General features: G+C 44.3%; 2 protein-coding genes across 2 annotated transcripts in view; one reads left to right on the top strand and one right to left on the bottom strand.

Moving 5' to 3' along the window:
• The window catches only part of LOC137437176 (uncharacterized), a 33,018-nt gene extending 25,315 nt beyond the window's left edge, over positions 1–7,703 (bottom strand). Inside the window, exons 1-2 of the mRNA XM_068131545.2 lie at positions 7,456–7,703; positions 7,184–7,290 (exon numbers count right to left, since the gene is read on the bottom strand). Coding sequence (XP_067987646.2) covers positions 7,184–7,290; positions 7,456–7,593 — 245 coding nt within the window. The 5' untranslated portion in view covers positions 7,594–7,703. The remainder of the gene's footprint in view (positions 1–7,183; positions 7,291–7,455) is intronic.
• A 903-nt stretch (positions 7,704–8,606) lies between these two features.
• The window catches only part of GFM1 (G elongation factor mitochondrial 1), a 94,766-nt gene continuing 83,425 nt past the window's right edge, over positions 8,607–19,947 (top strand). Inside the window, exons 1-4 of the mRNA XM_068131542.2 lie at positions 8,607–8,746; positions 14,782–14,958; positions 15,053–15,185; positions 16,758–16,962. Of these exons, the coding sequence (XP_067987643.1) occupies positions 8,699–8,746; positions 14,782–14,958; positions 15,053–15,185; positions 16,758–16,962 (563 nt within the window). The 5' untranslated portion in view covers positions 8,607–8,698. The remainder of the gene's footprint in view (positions 8,747–14,781; positions 14,959–15,052; positions 15,186–16,757; positions 16,963–19,947) is intronic.

Below are 19,947 nucleotides of genomic sequence, written 5' to 3'. Positions count from 1 at the left end.
CACCACCAATGATACCACCTGCTACATCGCAAAATCAAGCAGACAGGCCAGTGAGGCCATGCCCCGAAGAGCAGTGATTGGTCCGGTATGTCGAGCGATGAGAGGGACCCGATGATATGAGCACGCACGGGGATCGTCGGATGATGTCAGGGCCTTGAGCATAAAAGACTGTGTTCCCGACATTTTAGCTCTTGCGTGGGTACAGTCATTACGAGCAGACGCAGTTTATATCCTCTTGCGTGGGGACATTGGTGCTGTGCGGTCACAGATACTCTCGGTGCTCTTGGGTCCTGGCTTTCGTGACGAACAGGCATTTTTGCATATCCTCTTGCGTGGGGATTTCATCACGAGCAGTGGCATTCATTATCACTCTTGCACGAGGGACATTGAAAAAGAACAGTCGGATTCATTACCTCTCTTGGGTCCTCTTGGCTTTGGTGGCGAGCAGACGTGGACATTTTCTCTCTTGCGCAAGGGACATTGGAGTCGGCATTTTATATCCCTGGCTTTGGGTTTTGACAATCGTGAGGAGGGGCGGTCACGGCTCGTGGACTCTGGTGTGCTTGGCCCGTAGCTTCATGACGGCTGAGGGCCGTGCTGAGTGAACCGGAGAGACCGCGGTGCGGTTTGGAGGAGACGACGGGGAGGGACCTCTGCCTGCTTGTTTCGCGCACGGAGGCTGAAGTGAGCAAACTGCGCGCCCAGGGCCTGTGTGTTTTCCCACGCACGAAGGCGTGTTTTCCCACGCACGAAGGCGTGTTTTCCCACGCAAGAATGCGGGGGCTGTGACGATTCCCGACGGGGTTCAAGAGCCGCTCGAAGCTGAGTACACTACATTTTTACTTTCGTTCTTTTATCATCCCCTTGTGTTGTATATGAGATGTATCGGTATGGGACGATTCCATTTAGGGTATAAGTTTTATCGTGCATTCTTTTGTTACCGGCATTTCTTTCAATAAAGCCGGTATTTTTGCATTACAATTCCGTGTCGGGTTTGAGTTGATTATCCAGATTCGAAGACTTGATTCAAAGTGGGGTCCGTGAAGGTAAGAGCATCGTTACCCTTCGCTGCCTCATCCACCGCGCATATTAACTCCGCAATAGTTGAATTGCACGCCTCGGAGTGTCCAGCTCGCTCGGCTAATCGGTCCCCAGGGGTGTTCACCCTGGGAACGCGACAATAGTAATACTTCTCGAAGCAATACGGCATTTTCGAAAAGATCTAATTTACCCCACAATGCTTCGTGAAAAGTGCAGAAACCCGATAAAGTTGGAAAGTTTGGCGCTAAATAAAATGCATTATGTGTCAGGGATAAATATTGTTATTTGGAATGGCTCACCATGCTTCTGTAAGAAGCCAACAAAAACTTGGAAAAGTACCTGAGAGAAAGGGCTGTGCCTCTGCACAACGAAACACAATGTAGAAAGTTCTCAGCTCGTCGAACGGGCACCTCTTTGTACTGAAAACTTTCTCAGCTCGCCAAAGTGTGTTACACAATACTGAAGGGTCGTAACCTGTGAATGGACTGTGTACATGGATTAAGTCCTGAACACCGATGGAAAGGACATATCTGGTGCTTGTGCATGTACAGGGTAAGTTTTAAATGATGATATTTACTATTAATCATGTTGGGAGTGGGGGTGGGTGATTGGGTGCTGTATGGGATGTGACGGCCGTTATCTTAATAATAATAATAATACGCTGGTTTGTGTGTGTGTGTGTGTGTGTGTGTGGGTGTGTGTCTGTAACAATCCTTCCCACTGATTGGTCGGACAGCTGCCCTGACTCCACCCACAATTATAACTTTGATGTGAATTTAAAATGTTTCACGAAGAATATAATTAATTTATGATCATTCATTAGCACAATTAGGCTACTCAATCACTTGTTAAAAAATTACACGGACAGACAAACGATTAATACTAATACATCCACGTCCTGTTTCGATGGCACTTTCTGTGAAGAGAGTTAATGGCATAAAGAGTTAAATATTCCACTATTTAATAAGGTAATGAATAAATATGTAACGGCGATGTAACAATTTACCCTTTGGCTTTGAAGAACGGGAATAAAGGGGAAAGAGGGTGTTAATATGTCTGGTTGAGGACTGAGGGGGCTTGAAGAGAGATTTCAATCTTATGGACGACATGTTGGTGCTCACTGCTATGCGAAAGTAAAGACGCCTTGGAGCGGTCATATTCACAAGCACTATGCACTCCCGATACGCATTTCCTTCATTATAAAACTAACAATGAGACAGTTAAAAGGATTCTGAGCCGATTGGTGTTACGGTCTTGTGAAGATCGGCCTCAGCGATCAAGACAGCGATTTGTTACTGGCATTCTTTCAAGCATGGCTTAAACCCGTATCATAAAAGGTCTTTGTCGCAGATCATTATTTACTATTAACGGTGTGTATATATGCATCAGGAAAATCATTGGTTTCGTGCCCTTTATTGTCACACGTCTTTTCCGCATATCTCGCAATTTGTGAGTTGGACAGGTGACAGTGACGGTTGGGGAGGGGGTTAAAAGGCTCAGAGTAGGGAGAGGGTTCATGCCTTAGGGTTGGGAGGAGCAGGTGAAGACTTGGGGTTTCTGATGGATTTGGGGTCGAGGGGTTGGGAGAGTTGATGGTTTGAAGTCACATTTTGCATTCCGTGGAATTTTCACGGGTCCTCGCTAGTAAATATATATTGTTTGTTTGTTTCTGGGCCCACAAGAAAAATACTATAATTTTGAATCTATTGGTAAAAATTGAAGGGTGGGTGTGTATGTGTGTATGTGCGTATGTGCGTATATATGTGTGTGTGTATGTGCATGCGCATGCATGTTTTTTGGAGGGGTTTTTTGCATACAAGATTGAGGCTCGTGTAAGAGCTAACATTAAGCACAAAAAGACAAACTGAAACATAAAACATATGTTAAAGGGAGCTGGAGACAAGATGGGGAGAGAGAGGGAAGCACACAAGTGCAACATTTGAGAGTAGGGTCATCGGGAGATCTGTGGGAGAGGGCTTAGGGGGAGGAGGCATGGGAAAGGGGGGGGCAGGCATGGGAAAGGGGGGAGGGTGGGAGAGGTATAAAACACATGGACACTGCTAAGACTTCCAGGAAAGAAGTCGGTATTTCAAAAAAGTGGATCTGGGGTGAATTAACGGGAGTAGAAAAGATCAAGGTTTTGGATGGGGGAAGATAAGAGATGGTGGTGAACAGCTGTTTTAAAGACCTGGAGGGAGGAGTGGGATTGAAGAGAGTGAAGGAGTTTGTTCCAGAGGGGGGAGAAAAGAGGAATGAAAGAGTGGAGGTGAATAGAGAGTCTGATTTTGGCAGTTTAACCATAAGAGGGTTGCAGGAAGATCTTGTACGACCTGTAGGAATATTTGGGGGACAGAGCACAGACAGAGCTGGGGGAGCAAGGCCGGAGAGGAGTCGGTAGAAGACGGAAAGACCACCAACCTGCCTGCAGTGAGGGAGAGAAAGGCCCTCGGAGTTAGCTTCATCGCGGGAGATTCCAATGATTCTCAAAGCTTTGGTTTCAACAGCGTGAAGACGAGCTAGGTCTGAGGCAGGAGCACCAGCACAGAGGAGAGAACAGTATTCCATTGAGCTGCGGATGAAAGCCTTGTATGTGGTGAGGAGCTCAGGTGTGCAAAGGAAGCTTTTCACACGGCGGAGGATTCCCAGTCAGCGACTGGCTTTGAAGGCCAGCTTGGAAATGTGGTTTGCCCAGGAAAGATCATGGCAGATAGTGAGACCCAAAGGCTTGAGTGACAGAACCTCTTGGAGAGGATTGTTGAGAAAGTAGATGGGAGGGTTGTCCAGTCGGTCTTTTCGGAGAGACATAGTAAGTGTGAGATTTGTCAGGATTGAAAGACATGTTCCACTTGTTTGACCAGTCTGTGATTTTGTCCAGGTCTGCAGAGAGTGAGGAGGCCGCAGACTGCCGATCTGAGGGATGAGGTATAGAGCGGCAGAGAGTTGAGTCATCAGCAATGAAGTCATGTGTGTGTGTATGTGCAATGTGCATGCATGTATGTGTGTGTGTGTGTGTGTGCATGCATGTGCGTGTATATGTGTGTGTGTGTTTATGTGTGTGTGTATGTGCATGCTTGTGTGTGTGTGTGTGTGTGTGTGTGTGTGTGTGTGTGTGTGTGTGTGTGTGTGCTTACGTGCGTGCATGTATGTGTGTGTATGTGCATGCATGCGTGTGTGTGTGTGTGTGTGTGTGTGTGTGTTTATGTGTGTTGTATCAAATGGCAATGCCAAAATGTACTAACAATAAATTACACAAACCTGACACCTCTCAATGGAGGATATTTCTCGTATTATTCCTATACTTCTACGAGTCCGATTTGCATTCAGGAACAGAACAATTATTGTTAACCATCTATAATAATCATTTTTTAATTGTTAATTGTTGAGGCATCTAGGAGCCTGGTGTTGGCTTAGCGGTTAGGGTGCCGGCTTGGGATCCTAGGATCCTGGGTTTGAATCCCGGTCAATCGCTGAATTAATGCCAGGGGGGTTGACTCAGCCTGCCATCCTTCTGAGGTCGGCAAATTGGGAAGCAGTTCACTGGTAATTCCCTGTGTGTCACAAGAGGCGACGAACAGGGTTGGTGGCAGGAAGGGCATCTGGCCATGAAACATTGATTCAAAAAGGGGACCAAGGTGCCCGAAAAAGGCCAACCCCTGCTCTGCGGGGGAAAAATGGCCTCTAAAGGTGGTTCTTCATCTATAAATTGCCACTATTTCATTTAACCCTAACTTCACCGGGAGGCCCTTCTCAACATTTTTCACAATTTTTTCGCAACTGCTGGGGATTTCAAATTCTCCTCTCATGACTTTTTTCTCTAAGGTCTTGCGCACATTTTAGTACCAGCTACGACCACATTGGACTTGCTGTTCAGGTGACACATGTCCAAAAAAACTGGAATTTTTGCATATGTTTATGCCCAACATGTGTGAGTCATGGTTAAATGCATTAGGATACCAATTGTGTAAATTAATTGGCCTGTAATTTTTTTTCTGAGTGTTTTAGCATGTTGTCTAAGACATAGTGAATAATTATGGAACATTATAATGAGACAATAATTAGACGAATTACCATCATGGAAAAAAGAATTACCATCGCGTTCATTACGTGATGTATGAGTGTGCAAATTTTCATTTTCAAGTTCATCGGACCAGTCAGGGAAAGCTCGAAATCACCCAGTGCAGTTAAGGTTAATGCTGAAAATTATGATTAAAAGACTATTTGAATCACACATTTTGTGCTGGCAACGGCGGGTTAAAAGTGCCCAATGAACCGAACCTAGTGTAAGCACACACGCGCACATGCACACGCGCACAGACAGACACACGCGCACAGACAAACACATGCGCACAGACAAACACACGCGCACAGACAAACACACGCGCACAGACAAGCACACGCGCACAGACAAACACACGCGCACAGACAAACACACGCGCACAGACAAACACACGCGCACAGACAGACACACGCGCACAGACAGACACACGCGCACAGACAGACACACGCGCACAGACAGACACACGCGCACAGACAGACACACGCGCACAGACAGACACACGCGCACAGACAGGCACACGCGCACAGACAGGCACACGCGCACAGACATGCACACGCGCACAGACAGGCACACGCGCACAGACAGGCACACGCGCACAGACAGGCACACGCGCACAGACAGACACACGCGCACAGACAGACACACGCGCACAGACAGACACACACACACAGGCAGACACACACACACAGGCACACGCGCACATGCACACAGACACATGCGCACAGACACACGCGCACATGCACACAGACACACACACGCACAGAGACAGACACACGCACACACAGACAGACAGACACACGCACAGAGACAGACACACGCACAGACAGACACACGCAGAGAGACAGACACATGCAGAGAGACAGACACACGCAGAGAGACAGACACACGCAGAGAGACAGACACACGCAGAGAGACAGACACACGCACAGAGACAGACACACGCACAGAGACAGACACACGCACAGAGACAGACACACGCACAGAGACAGACACACGCACAGAGACAGACTAGACACACGCACAGAGACAGACACACGCACAGAGACAGACACACGCACAGACACAGACACACGCACAGACACAGACACACGCACAGACACAGACACACGCACAGAGACATACGCACAGACAGACACACACACAGAGACACACACATCTCGTTTTTTCATTTCTGTTCCTCACAATTCTATCTCTCTCTTACACACACACACACACACACACACACACACACACACACACACACACACACACACACACACACACACACACACACACAATTAATTGTACAGTATCGGTTGTTCCTAAACTTAAATAATTTAAAGGATTGTTGTAAATGATGTTAATTTTACAACATCCCATTTTCAACTTTATTTAAATTTTAAACCTCAAACATAGTTCCTCCACCTAAAGCAAGAACGTTAACCCGTAAGCAATTGACTAGTTTCCCGACTGCATGGATCATCAGCTGGGCACCGTTCTTCCTCGAGGTTTCAATCCTTTCAGCCCAGATGATGACACACACACACACACACACACACACACACACACACACACACACACACACACACACACACACACACACACACACACACACACACACACACACACACACACACACACACACACACACACACACACATCTCAAAATTCCCGTAGGCTATAGAAAAATACACAAAAGTACACGGAAGGATCAAGCAAACAACAGCAACAACAACAATTACATGTTACAGAAGTCATTTTTCACGTCTTTACTTCATTTTAAATCCTCACATGCAATTTGAATATATTTGTCAGGTACAACATACTGTCTGATTAAACAGTCAACGAAGTGACGGGGAGACTCGTCTAATAACAATGAAGCAAGTTTACTGGGGTGTGTTCACTAAACAAGTTTCTTGTAGAGCGCTCGCCAAGCGGCGTAAGCACTCAAACAAGCACCCTATTCAACACCGTTGACAAGGAACAAGAGGCTTGGCAAGCGCTAGCAAGCTGCTTAGTAAGTAAACACAGGCCTGGTTTTCAATGTACTGCATACACGAAACCTGTCAAATATCTGTGGGGGTTTTAGGGTTTAGGGGGGCATACCTCTCGTCCGCAGGACAGAAATAGAAGTAATCGTGCTCTGGTAAGGGCTGAAGCTGCTCGAGCAGGGATTCAACTGTTAGACAAGGTGGCAGACGACGGAGGACCACCTGATACATGCAGACAAAACACATCAAGACAGCAGAGACGAGAGCAATCCAACACGAATGATTGTCATTTGATTTGGACACAGACGAGGCGAGAGATGAATACACAAAGCAAGGTGTATGTACTATGTAGACAGGTTAGTCCGAAATGTTTATCCTCGTACATACCTTACTCAACGGCTCCCGCCTAACCCGCACCTCCTTCCCTTTCTCCTTTTCTTTCCCCTTTTCATTCTCCTTCCCCTTCCCTTTTCCTTTCCCACTCTCCACGGCTGTCAGTCGGGCTTCGCGATCTGGACGCCTCATACTTCATAGAATGTCGGTGATAACAGAGCGACAACCTAAACCCAACACCGTCCATCCGCAACCGACACTACCTTGTATTTCCCGATTTACCGTGAATGTTTCTCCACATTACAGAAAATATTTTACTACTGTTCTGTCAAACGTAGATATTTCCTACCAAAAACCTTGAGTTAAGAACAATATGTCGAAAAAACGGAAGTAAATAAAATCATCTAGTAACCAGTGATCGTAGCCCATACATCGCTTCATTTTTAAATGCGCGAACAAAAGCTAAAACACAAAAAAATAAAACGTGGAGGTATTACAAACAGTACATAACGATTGAGATTCATTTTAACCACTCAATAAGTTTTTGTGCTGCATTCAAACAAAGTTTGAAAATTGGCGTATGAAATGAATACATTGGATGCTCTCCCTTAAATACGAACTTGACAGTTATATATATGAAACGAATCATACATATATACGTAATTCACATTTTAAGCATCAAGAAAATTATAAAATATATATTAGAGGGGTGGGTGGTAGCTGGGTAGGTGAAAAAAAAACGTCTCAAAACATCCACTCTGCAGTCTGCACTGATGTTTTCTAATTCGAAATTTGGATCACCAATGGCTCCGATTAGAAATTTGGATAACTAATGGCTCCGATCGAAATTTGGATCACTAATGGCTCCGATTCGACATTAATTTGGATAACTTTGAGGGCGGGCGTTTCACTGGATTTTACAGTTCCAGAGCTCAGCTCGATGTGGACTCTAAATATTCAACTTTAAACGTTGTTTTTCTAATCCTCTTTTACTCTGCTTGAACATCCCACTATGATCATTTGAGCAGATTATTAGATCTTACATTTGTTTTGAATTTGTACGAAAGGTTTCTTATATTTTTTCAATACTGTGAAGTGAAGTATAAAATAAATGGTTAGTATTTGTGTGAAGTTAAAAATATGATCCTTATGGGTAAGGAAAAAAAGGGAATCTGTGAAATGGGTCATCGATGTAAAATAAACAAAAAAACAACAACAACAACAACAACAGCTGCTGTACTGTCCGAGGGTTTCGCGAGCACACTGCCGGTTCCTTGAGGGGTCGGTGAGACTAGACATGGGGTTACTTCGTGGTGCTGCTTCAGTTGGAGTCCGGGTGTCACGGGTATGAAATCATCTTTTTGACCTGATCTGATCATCTATTCGGTACTGTTGAATTTTTTTCTTCCTTCGGAACGACATCGTCATCAATTCGAACTTTAAAAGGATAACGAGGATAACCTTAATTCTTACGTATAAAGCCCCCTTTGGCCTTTTAACATTTACGAACCCTTATTATTATTATTATTATTATTATTATTATATAGACTAGCCGAAACCCGTGGAACATCCACGGAAGGGAGGATGTGGTGTATGGATAGAGTGTACCATTATGGATGGCATAGGGGATTTGCTTGTCCGAGTAAGAGTTAGGAAGAAAGATGAGAATGAAGAGTGCGTATATGAACAACGATCGCCAACACCGGCACAAATGCATGCTCTGGATTGTCCACTCAGTGGACGGCTTGCTTTCGCCTTAGCCTGTCCAATCAGCGGACGGCTTGCTTCGCCTTCGCCCAGCAGACGCCAATACGATGGCGTCGTAAGATGGCGTCGTATCGGCAGTTAATCGGATGCTTTTGGGCCCCAACGTCGGCTAATTCAGATTTTTCGAGTATGGCTGTACGTGATAAACAAAGAGCGCGGTACCACCTTTAGAGGCCATTTTTCCCCGCAAAGCGGGGGTTGGCCTTTTTCGGGGACCGTGGTTGTTGTTGTTTTTCGGTCCCCTTTTTGAAGCGATGTTTTACGGCCGGATGCCCTTCCTGACGCCAACCCTTTTTGCCGCCTTTAACGACAAACAGGGAATTACCAGTGAACTGGTACTCAATTAGCCGACCTCGGAAGGATGACAGGCTGAGTCAACCCCCCTGGCGTTAATTCGGCGATCGACCGGGATTCGAACCCAGGATCTTAGGATCCTAAGCCGGCACCCTAGCCGCTAGCCCAACACCAGGGTACGTAGATCGTAAATCCATTAGTGCCGTGGGCATCGGGTCACTGGGTGCGGCGTAAAAGGGATAACAAAGTCGAGTCCTTACGCTATTTTTTTATAGACTAGCCGAAACCCGTCGAACATCCACGGAAGGGAGGATGTGGTGTATGGATAGAGTGTACCATTATGGATGGCATAGGGGATTTGCTTGTCCGAGTAAGAGTTAGGAAGAAAGATGAGAATGAAGAGTGCGTATATGAACAACGATCGCCGACACCGGCACAAATGCATGCTCTGGATTGTCCAATCAGCGGACGGCTTGCTTTGCCTTCGCCCAGCAGACGCCAATACGATGGTGTCGTAAGATGGCGTCGTATCGGCAGTTAATCGGATGCCTTTGGGCCCCAACGTCGGCTAATTCAGATTTTTCGAGTATGGCTATACGTGAAAAACAAAGAGCGCGGTTCGTAGATCGTAAATCCATTAGTGCTGTGGGCATCGGGTCACTGGGTGCGGCGTAAAAGGGATAACAACGTCGAGTCCTTACGCTATTATTATATAGATTATTATTGTTATAGACAAGCATGCTTTATTTTAATGTCATGATCTAATCGTTGATAATTTTTGAAGATTTATTCTTTCTCCTGTTTGTACATAATGACATTTCTGTCAGCATTTGTTTTTAAGGCGGTTTATTTGAAAACAAGTTTAGTTGTCATGGAAAACCCCAACATGACTGTTTCAGACGCTTGTGTGAAAGGACACTGAGCCGATGTTAGCCCAAGTAAGCATGTTACACGTCCCGCACACCCTGCCAGGTGGTGACTCAGGAAGTACATGTCCACAGTATTGCCATGCATGCCATAGTCATCCACTAGGACTAGGTGTTGTGTGTGTGTGTGTGTGTGTGTGTGTGTGTGTGTGTGTGTGTGTGTGTGTGTGTGTGTGTGTGTGTGTGTGTGTGTGTGTGTGTGTGTGTGTGTGTGTGTGTGTGTGTGTGTTCGTGGTGGTGGTGGTGTTGTATAGTCCTGGACAGTTCTCTTGACCAAGCCCACGGCACGGACACAGCCGATTGATCTCCCAGGAGCGACCCAGAGATCCCCCCACATCCAGGATGGTGTTTGGGGGGGGGGGTGGGGGGGGAAACAGCCTTCACGAAGTCAGGAGAGAGAAGAGAAGAGAAGAGAAGAGGAGAAAGAAAAAAAAGAAAAGGGAAAGGGCCGGTCCATGGGGACCGATCAGCACTCTGACCGTGACGGCAATGCCCTGACGAATCCAGGTGGCAGGGAAGAATGGGGAAGATTTGGTCCCGGCTTGTATTTTTGGGGTACAACCACCACGAGGAGGCATCCCCAATAGTTGGCGGTGTGTGTGTTATGCAACAAGCTAACACCCTTAACATTGACAATACGTTCAATGAATCTATGACAACATTTACTTAACAAAACATTTACTATGGTGTTACTGCTACAACATCCTGTCGGACTTGTGAAATGGCAAGTTTACTTCCACTCAAATGGGCCTAACCATCAGAAACGACAACGACACTCGGTAGAGCGTATATATATCTCCACCAAGCTGAACAGTTTATGTTTTTTATCCCACTGATAGGCCAGATCTGGATTTGGACCTGAACCAAAATCTAATCGGCTTGATCTTGTCGCCTAACCAACTCATCCACCTTGTTTTGTCATAAGTCGTCCACAACTTTTTGAAATATGCTATATATCGTTTATGTCCCTATCTCAATTATGAAGAATGATTTTATAAATTAAATAAATAGCACCGCAAAGCGGGCATAACCCCTCAGCCCATGTATGGTGGAAACCAATTTCAAGATGGCTACCGTGGCGGCCATATTGAAAATCGCAGCGCACCCATTTTCGAAAGGTACCTTCCTCTACTCAACCCCAACACACACTGCAAAAATGGATTTAATCGGACAAGCCGTTCTGCTTGAAATTGACGGAAACCAATTTCAAGATGGCTGCCGTGGCGGCCATATTGAAAATCGCAGCGTGCCCATGAACCTTCCTCCTCTCAACCCCAACACACACTGCAAAAATGGATTTAATCGGACAAGCCGTTCTGCTCAAAATTGACGGAAACCAATTTCAAGATGGCTGCCGTGGCGGCCATATTGAAAATCGCAGCGCGCCCATTTTCAAAAGGCACCTTCCTCTACTCAACCCCAACACACACTGCAAACATGGATTTAATCGGACAAGCCGTTCTGCTCGAAATTGACGGAAACCAATTTCAAGATGGCTACCGTGGCGGCCATATTGAAAATTCGCAGCGCACCCATTTTCGAAAGGAACCTTCCTCTACCCAACACCAACACACACTGCAAAAATGAATTTAATCGGACAAGCCATTCTGCTCGAAATTGACGGAAACCAAAAGTTGACGGACGCCCGGATGGCTGCCGTGGCGGCCATATTGAAAATCGCAGCGCGCCCATTTTCGAAAGGAACCTTCCTCTACTCAACCCCAACACACACTGCAAAAATGGATTTAATCGGACAAGCCGTTCTCCTTGAAATTGACGGAAACCAAAAGTTGACGGACACCCGGACGACGCGGACGCCCGTGACGACAATACCCCTTAGCCCAATTTGGGCTGAGGGGTGGAAACCTCTTGTATCCGGATTCTGACCCAGATAATCACCAAAATATAACCAATTAGTCCTTGTCATACATCCAACATGTCCACCAAATTTCATCCGAATCCATTCATAACTCTGAGATATCCTGTTCATAGACAGACAGACAAGGATGAAAACATGACCTCCATTCACCTTTGGTGACGGAGGTAATTATGGAGATGGAAACAGAATGACCTTTTTCCATAAAATGCTTCAGCCCATCAGTCCCTCGGAGCATTGCCATGGGAGAATAGCACTATTTTCCATGCCATTATTTATCAATGAACAGTAATGTGCATATTTTCACCCTTTTTGAAAGCGTTTTGACAATCATCCTGTCCCTACGCTTATTTTTTACACTTCCTAAAGGTTAACTCCAGCATAAATTTCGACAAAATTGTGGCAAATTTAGGGGGACCACAAAGGCTTCGAAATTCTGGAAAATTTGAATTTTTTTTAAAAAAATCACACGAAGCAGCAAACATTGTCACAACACGATCAGTCTTCATTGATTTCAAGGATTCTCTATCTTTAGTATTCTTTATCATACCTTCAGCATTCGCTGACCAAATTTGGAAAGTTTTCTCGAGCTCTGTCTTCATTTTCATGCAATGTTTCTACTGAACTCTTGCAATTCTGCGATTTTTGGGGATCTCTCTCATCTTCCTCGTTATCTTCTCGCAGCCCTTCGGCTCAGAGGCCATTTGAACATTTGCCTTTTTATAGAATCTTTTAATATTTGAATCGACTATCTTTGCACTCTCCCATTTACTTCTGTTGAGCGGCAAACTCTCCTCTTTGCGATACAGTAAACCTTCTCTTTTTGAGAACAGCATAAATCTTGTCTGCATATTGGTAGGTGCAGTCCAGTAAGCTCAATTTCTTGACGCAGACATGGCGCTTCCCAATCTAAATATCTCTGCCTTCTGACGAGTCTGCTTGCTTTCGACCCCACTGCCTGACTTTTATCTCTTGCCCATTTTTTGGCGCAACTTCATCCATCGCTAATTTGTCACTTATCACTAAGAAAGAACAAAAACGTAAATTTACTCTCAAATTCTGAACCTTTTTTGTGATATTTCTGAAAATGAAAGTGACATTCATGAGGTTGGATACCAGCGCTGAAAGGGAAAAATTGGAAGACCTTCCCAATTGTCATACCTGGCTGGCCCTTCGTTGTTTTTATGATGTTTGGGGGGTGATTTGACCGATCTTTGCCAACCTGGTCAATGGTTTAACATCAACATCTGGGAAAATCTGGAACTTGGAATACTGGGCGGTGGTCCCCCTAAAACATTATCGAAACCAGCCCAATCTTCACAAGTATGATTTTCATTCATAAAATGGAATATTTGTAGGGTAGGGACAGGAAGTGTTCAAACCAAGGTGAAAAATGATGCACCCTAATGAACAGTCTCACTCCCTCCAACCCCTTTCCCCCTTCCTACTCCTCAAATGGACAAAACATGAATTCGATTTTTATGCCTCCACTGACGAAGTCCTTGGAGGCATTATGTTTTCGGGTTGTCCGTCTGTCTGTGTGTCCGTCCGTGTGTCTGTTGGTCCGTGATAGGTTTTCAATCTTGCGATAACTTGAGAACGGCTGAAAGGATCTAAGTCAATCTTGGTACCGGTATGTATAATGATGTAAAGATGAACTGATTAGATTTTTGGACCACAAGGTCAAAGGTCAAAGGTCATGTTCGGTAAAAATTCTGTTCCCGAGCTCACTTGTGAACCAGTGATGGGATTTTGACCAAACTTGATACAAGTGTATATCATGATGCAAAGATGAACTGATTTGATTTTTGGATCAAAAGGTCAAATGTCAAAGTCTGTAATAGATTATCATTACCGTGATAACTTAAGAGCAACTGAATGGAACTAAGTCAAACTTGGTACAAGTATCCATAAGGATGTAAAGATAAATGGATTACATTATGGGGTCAAGAGGTCAAAGTTCAGATGACCTGTTAAGTAAAAATTATATTACTGCACTAACTTCTGAACTAGTGATGGGAGTTTGACCAAACTTTGTACAAGTATAAACTATGATGAACTGATTAGATTTCAGCATGAAAGGTGAAAGGTCAGATGTCATGTCAGGTAAAAATGTGATATTCGAGAACAGCTGAAGTGATTTAAATCAAACTTGGTACAAGTATGTATAATGATGTAATAATGTGGATCGGTCGATGCCCAGATGTCGAAGAGTGCTGTTCTAGTTCTTCAACTCTTATGAAAACTGTCTGTAAAAGTCGGCAGTTTCCTGCAGAGTAGGTGTATACTTTGCATGGCGAACCATGCATCTAGTCCGCTAAGTCAGCCTATATGATAGTAATCGGCCCAGTATGTGTACGTGCAGAGTCCGACAGTTTTATTTTCATGGTATGGTGAGCTGTAGGAATTCTTCCTTCAGATTAATCATCAATCTAATTGTCTGAGATAGTAAATGTGATATGCACGGTACTATATCATGAGTAATAACATGTCTGTCTGTATAACCTCGCCCTGCAGCGTACAATTGCCACAACTGGAAGTCGATCACAAAAGCAAGGTGTTGGAGAAACCACAGACATCATACCCAATGAGAGGATCCGAAATTTGGGAATCTCCGCCCACATCGATTCAGGCAAAACGACGCTGACAGAACGAATTTTATTTTATTCAGGACGAATAAGCAAAATGCACGAGGTTTGTTGAACGTACTTCACTTTGTATCGGTTCTAATGCCTTACCTTTTTCTTGCTTAGGCCATCAATACTTTGCACGCAATATTTCCCTGCAGGTGAAAGGAAAGGATGGTGTTGGTGCAGTTATGGATTCTATGGAGCTAGAGAGACAGAGAGGGATCACCATTCAATCAGCAGCCACTCATGTTGCATGGGGACAAACTGAAATCAACATCATCGACACTCCTGGTACACACTTTGGAGATTTGCATACGCAGTGAAATAACTTTTACGCATTGTCAAAAGAAGGAATTGTGTGGAGAAAGCTTTATTTGAGAAGGTCGGTGGGTTCATTAGATGTTCCTGGTGGGTTCATTAGATGTGCCTGGTGGGTTCATTAGATGTGCCTTGTGGGTTCATTAGATGGAAACCCTGATTGTGCAGAGACAATCGAGTGGACAATGGTGAAATCACATGTCTCGCTATCAATTGAAGGACTAGCTCAAGATTTTGTAGAGGTAACGTAGTTGGCTTTACATTGTCCAGTCTTGGTTTTATTTCTGGCCTTGCATCACATCCTTACAGTTTTATTACTGGCCCTATTGATAGGGCCTTACATCATTGAGTCCACCATATTTTGGAAGGGACGTTAAGGCACCTGTAATTACCTCCACCACCGAAGGTGGATGGAGGTTATGTTTTCATCCTTGTCTGTCTCTCTGTTTATCTGTGAGCAGGATATCTCAAAAAGTTATGGACGGATTCAGATAAAAACTGGTGGACATGTTGGGTGTGTCACAAGGATGAATTGATTAGATTTTGTGAAGATCCAAATTCGAATCTGGATGTGAGATTTTTAAAAAGTGATTTTTCACCATTGAGTGAAAGAGACAACAACGATATATAACACAATATCTCAAAAACTTGTGGACGTATTTGGACAAAACTTGGTGGGCAAGTTGGATGTGTGACGAGGACAAATGGATTCGATTTTGGTGAAGATACGAATCTGGATACATCATGTTCAAGGCATATACGAGATGTGTGCACATCATGTAAACAGCATGAAACTGAATGGTATTTTGCCTTGGTTTTTATTTTGAATAAAATTGAAACATGTTTTGTTTCAAAACAAACAAAACAAACATGAAACAAACATCAAAACAAACATGAAGCATGTTTCAATTGAAACATGTTTTCAATCTTTAATCTTTTCAAAGAATCTGATAAATAGGCTGGCTGGATGGCCTCGACTAGAGGTACGCACACTCGCATCTAAGCTGTGTAACCTGGTATAGAATCCCAGACCCAGCTATAAACTTTCATCCCATTGTGTTTCACAAGCACGGTGATTCACCAATGGCTGCGCCATCCCTCGGATGGACTTTAAACTGCGCGTCCCAGCTTAGGCCATTAGTTGGTGGACATTAAATATCCCACGTGTCCTTCACGAACATTAGACGAGCTATCGACGGCACCATGACCAGATTACCAAATTCCCCCCCCTAACCAGCAGAGGGCACTGCATCAACGGCACAGCCATGCCCTCAGCCAATGATGCTACCGCACTGCCTTGTGCTGCATATGCAAGAAGAAGAAGATCTGACAATGCAGTACAAAGTTTGTACATCTATCAGCAGCTGAAAAATACTCCCCCGCCCCCCCCATTCCCCCAACGAACCCCAAATTCCTTTTCAAACAACTAGTAATTTAATGTAGCAGTAGTAGATTAGAAAGTATTTTCCTTCATTGGTATTGTATTGCTTCTTTCAAGGTGAGCAAAACGATCAATGAGGATAATGTTTCATGTACTTTGCTCAGGGCATGTGGATTTCACCGTGGAAGTTGAGCGTTCTCTGAGGGTACTGGATGGCGCAGTGCTGGTGCTCTGCGCAGTCGGGGGAGTACAGTGCCAGACCCTCACGGTGGAGCGGCAAAGCCGGCGCTACGGGGTACCCTTGATCGCGTTCATCAATAAAATGGACCGCCAGGGAGCCAGCCATGAACGCACTCTTTCTCACATACGGTACACACTTGCTTGTGCTGCACAATCTTAATTTGGTACAGTAAGGTCACTACATATTTACTAGTGCAGCATACATGGGCACTTGCTTGTGTTTATATAGAGCACACATTTATTGCATAAAATGCTAGGTTATCTGTCCATGCATCTACAGTTAAACATATTCTACACTACCGGTCAAAAGTTTTAGAACACCTCAATTTTTCCAGTTTTTATTGAAATTTACACAGTTTAATGTCTCAATGTACTCTGAAATTAAGCATAGAACAAATAAACAATTGCAGATGAAAAATAAATCATAGAATCATTTTCTTTAACAAAATTTAACTTAAATTTTTGACTCAGCTAAGCAGCCACCTTTTGCAGATACAACCGCCGAACACACTCGTGGCGTTCTTTCTACAATGGAAATCAAATATTGTTCGGGAAGCTCTTCTCAACACTGTTGCAGAAGTTCCCACCACAAATGTGTTGCACTTGTAGGTTGCTTTGCTTTCACCCTTCTGTCCAGTTCATCCCAATCCAGCTCGATGGGGTTTAAGTCTGGAGACTGTGCTGGCCATTCCATGATTTGAAGCCTACCATCTTGTTCTTTTCCTCGAAGGTAGTTTTGACATAGCCTGGAGGTGTGTTTCGGGTCATTATCTTGCTGTAGGATGAACCCCTGACCAACTAGGCATATACCAGAGGGTATTGCATCGTGCTGTAAAATGCTGTGGTAGCCCTTTTGGTTCAGGGTGCAAGTCGCCGACTCTGGATCCAGCAAAAGAGCCCCAGACCATCACGCTTCCTCCTCCATGTTTGACAGTTGGTGTCACACACTGAGGAACCATCCTTTCACCTACTCGACGGCGTACAAAAACCCTGCTTGATGAACCAAAGATTTCAAATTTTGATTCATCGGTCCATAAGACCTTCTTCTAGTCTTCAGTTGTCCACTGGCGGTGCTTCATGGCCTAGGCAAACCTCTTTTTCTTATTAGCCATCTTAGCAATGGCTTTCTTACTGCCACTCGACCTGTCAAACCTGCAGCTCGAAGTCTTCACTTCACAGTTGAAATGGAACTTGCGTACTTCGACCAGTGTTAAGCTGTGCTTGAAGCTGTTGTCCTCTGAGCCACCTATCACGCAAGCTGTTGATTCTCAGAAACTTGTCTTCTGATTCTGTTGTGGCTTTGGGTCTGCCAGACCTCTTCCTGTCAGAGTTTCCTCCAGTTTCCAAGTGCCTTTTGATGGTGTAGGAAACTGTACTCACTGACACTTTGGCTTTCTTTGCAATTTCTTGGCAAAGGAAAGACCTACACTTTTAATGGTTATAATGGTCTGTCTGTCTTCCTTTGTTAATTGCCTTTTTCTCGCCATTATGATAGCAATATACTACCTCCTGCAGTGCAATATTGTCCAAATAATGCTTCAGAGGGTGTAATAACAGTCTGTTCCAATACTGCTTTTATACAGACAGGGCGTTTGTAATCAAGTAATCAGCAGAGGTTGGGACACCTGTAGGAATTGTTTGCATCAACTTTCAAGGCTTAATTTACTTACATTGCTGCAGAATAGCTGTAAGTTGTTAACCCATTACTTGTTCCCTGAAGAAGACCTTTTTTACAATATAACTATGCAATTTACATTATTTACCCGTTTTTGCTAACCTAAACTTTTTTTTTACCTCGAGCAGTTTACTGCTTACCTTTGTACCATTTCAGGTTATTCACTGGACATTAAACCGCGTAAATTTCAATAAAAACTGGAAAAATTGAGGTGTTCTAAAACTTTTGACCGGTAGTGTATATAATAAAAGTGAAAATCACGGTAGGTAGGTGTTTGTTTGTTATCAACCGTAATGTGTACTTATAGCACCACCTGGTGGTGTGTGAGGGTATTACAAGTCGGCTGTGGAGACTATTTGCAGTTTTGCACTGTACATATGGCACAGTGCAAGTGTTTTACTGACCCCCGTCAGAGGGAGGGATGATTACTCTCCCATAGGGAGTAAGTGTTTCATACAAGTACCATCCTGGGATTTTCTGCTCATTCATTTGCTGCGATTAATGTACGTTAATGTTTTGAATCAACCTAAAGAAGGTTTATCATTTTCATGGCGTATAATGTAAAAATTATACCACAAAAACATCCATCAGTTTGTATTTACAGCATATACTTTATTCAGCAAATTATTAATATACTCCATCTACCCAAAGTGTGGGTAAACTGCATTTCATTAGATTTGACGTACCATACGCTTTACAGAGTGAGTGTTGATGCTGCCGAAGCAGTTTTTTGGCAAGTTATATTGGGAGTTTTGTCATTGGCTTCCCAACGTTGTTTGTCTGTGCTCTATACTTTGAAATGCTAGGCTTCGAGCAAGGATTTGTATCGACGCCAACGTGTAGTGTTATCCAAAATGCAACAGTAAAACGCTTTTGTTTAATGCACATGCTGCGTTAAACTCTGGGGGATAATATTCCCATGCAGGTTTGCACATTGGAAATTTGGGAGGGTTTATTGTGATTTTGTGTCTATTCTCGGTCCAATAGGTTGTATAATATAATGTATTCATGAAATATAATTAATTCATTATAAGATTACTAGCAGGGAGCCGTGGAACATCTGCGCAATGTAAAATGTGACTTCAAATACCCAACTCGCGCCCCTCCCCTCCCCTTCACAAGCCACAAGTCATCAATCCCCCTCCTAAACTCCAAGTCATCAACCCCCCTCCCAACACCAAGTCATCAATCCCCCTCCTAAACTCCAAGTCATCAACCCCCCTCCCAACACCAAGTCATCAACCCCCCTCCCAACACCAAGTCATCAACCCCCCTCCCAACACCAAGTCATCAATCCCCCTCCTAAACTCCAAGTCATCAACCCCCCTCCCAACACCAAGTCATCAACCCCCCTCCCAACACCAAGTCATCAACCCCCCTCCCAACACCAAGTCATCAATCCCACTCCTAAACTCCAAGTCATCAACCCCCCTCCCAAC

The sequence above is a fragment of the Myxine glutinosa genome, chromosome 1 (genome assembly GCF_964187855.1).
Source record: "Myxine glutinosa chromosome 1, kmMyxGlut1.1, whole genome shotgun sequence".
Lineage (NCBI taxonomy): Eukaryota > Metazoa > Chordata > Myxini > Myxiniformes > Myxinidae > Myxine > Myxine glutinosa.
Note: the sequence above shows the minus strand (reverse complement) of the source record. Positions and strands in the feature narration are given on the sequence as shown.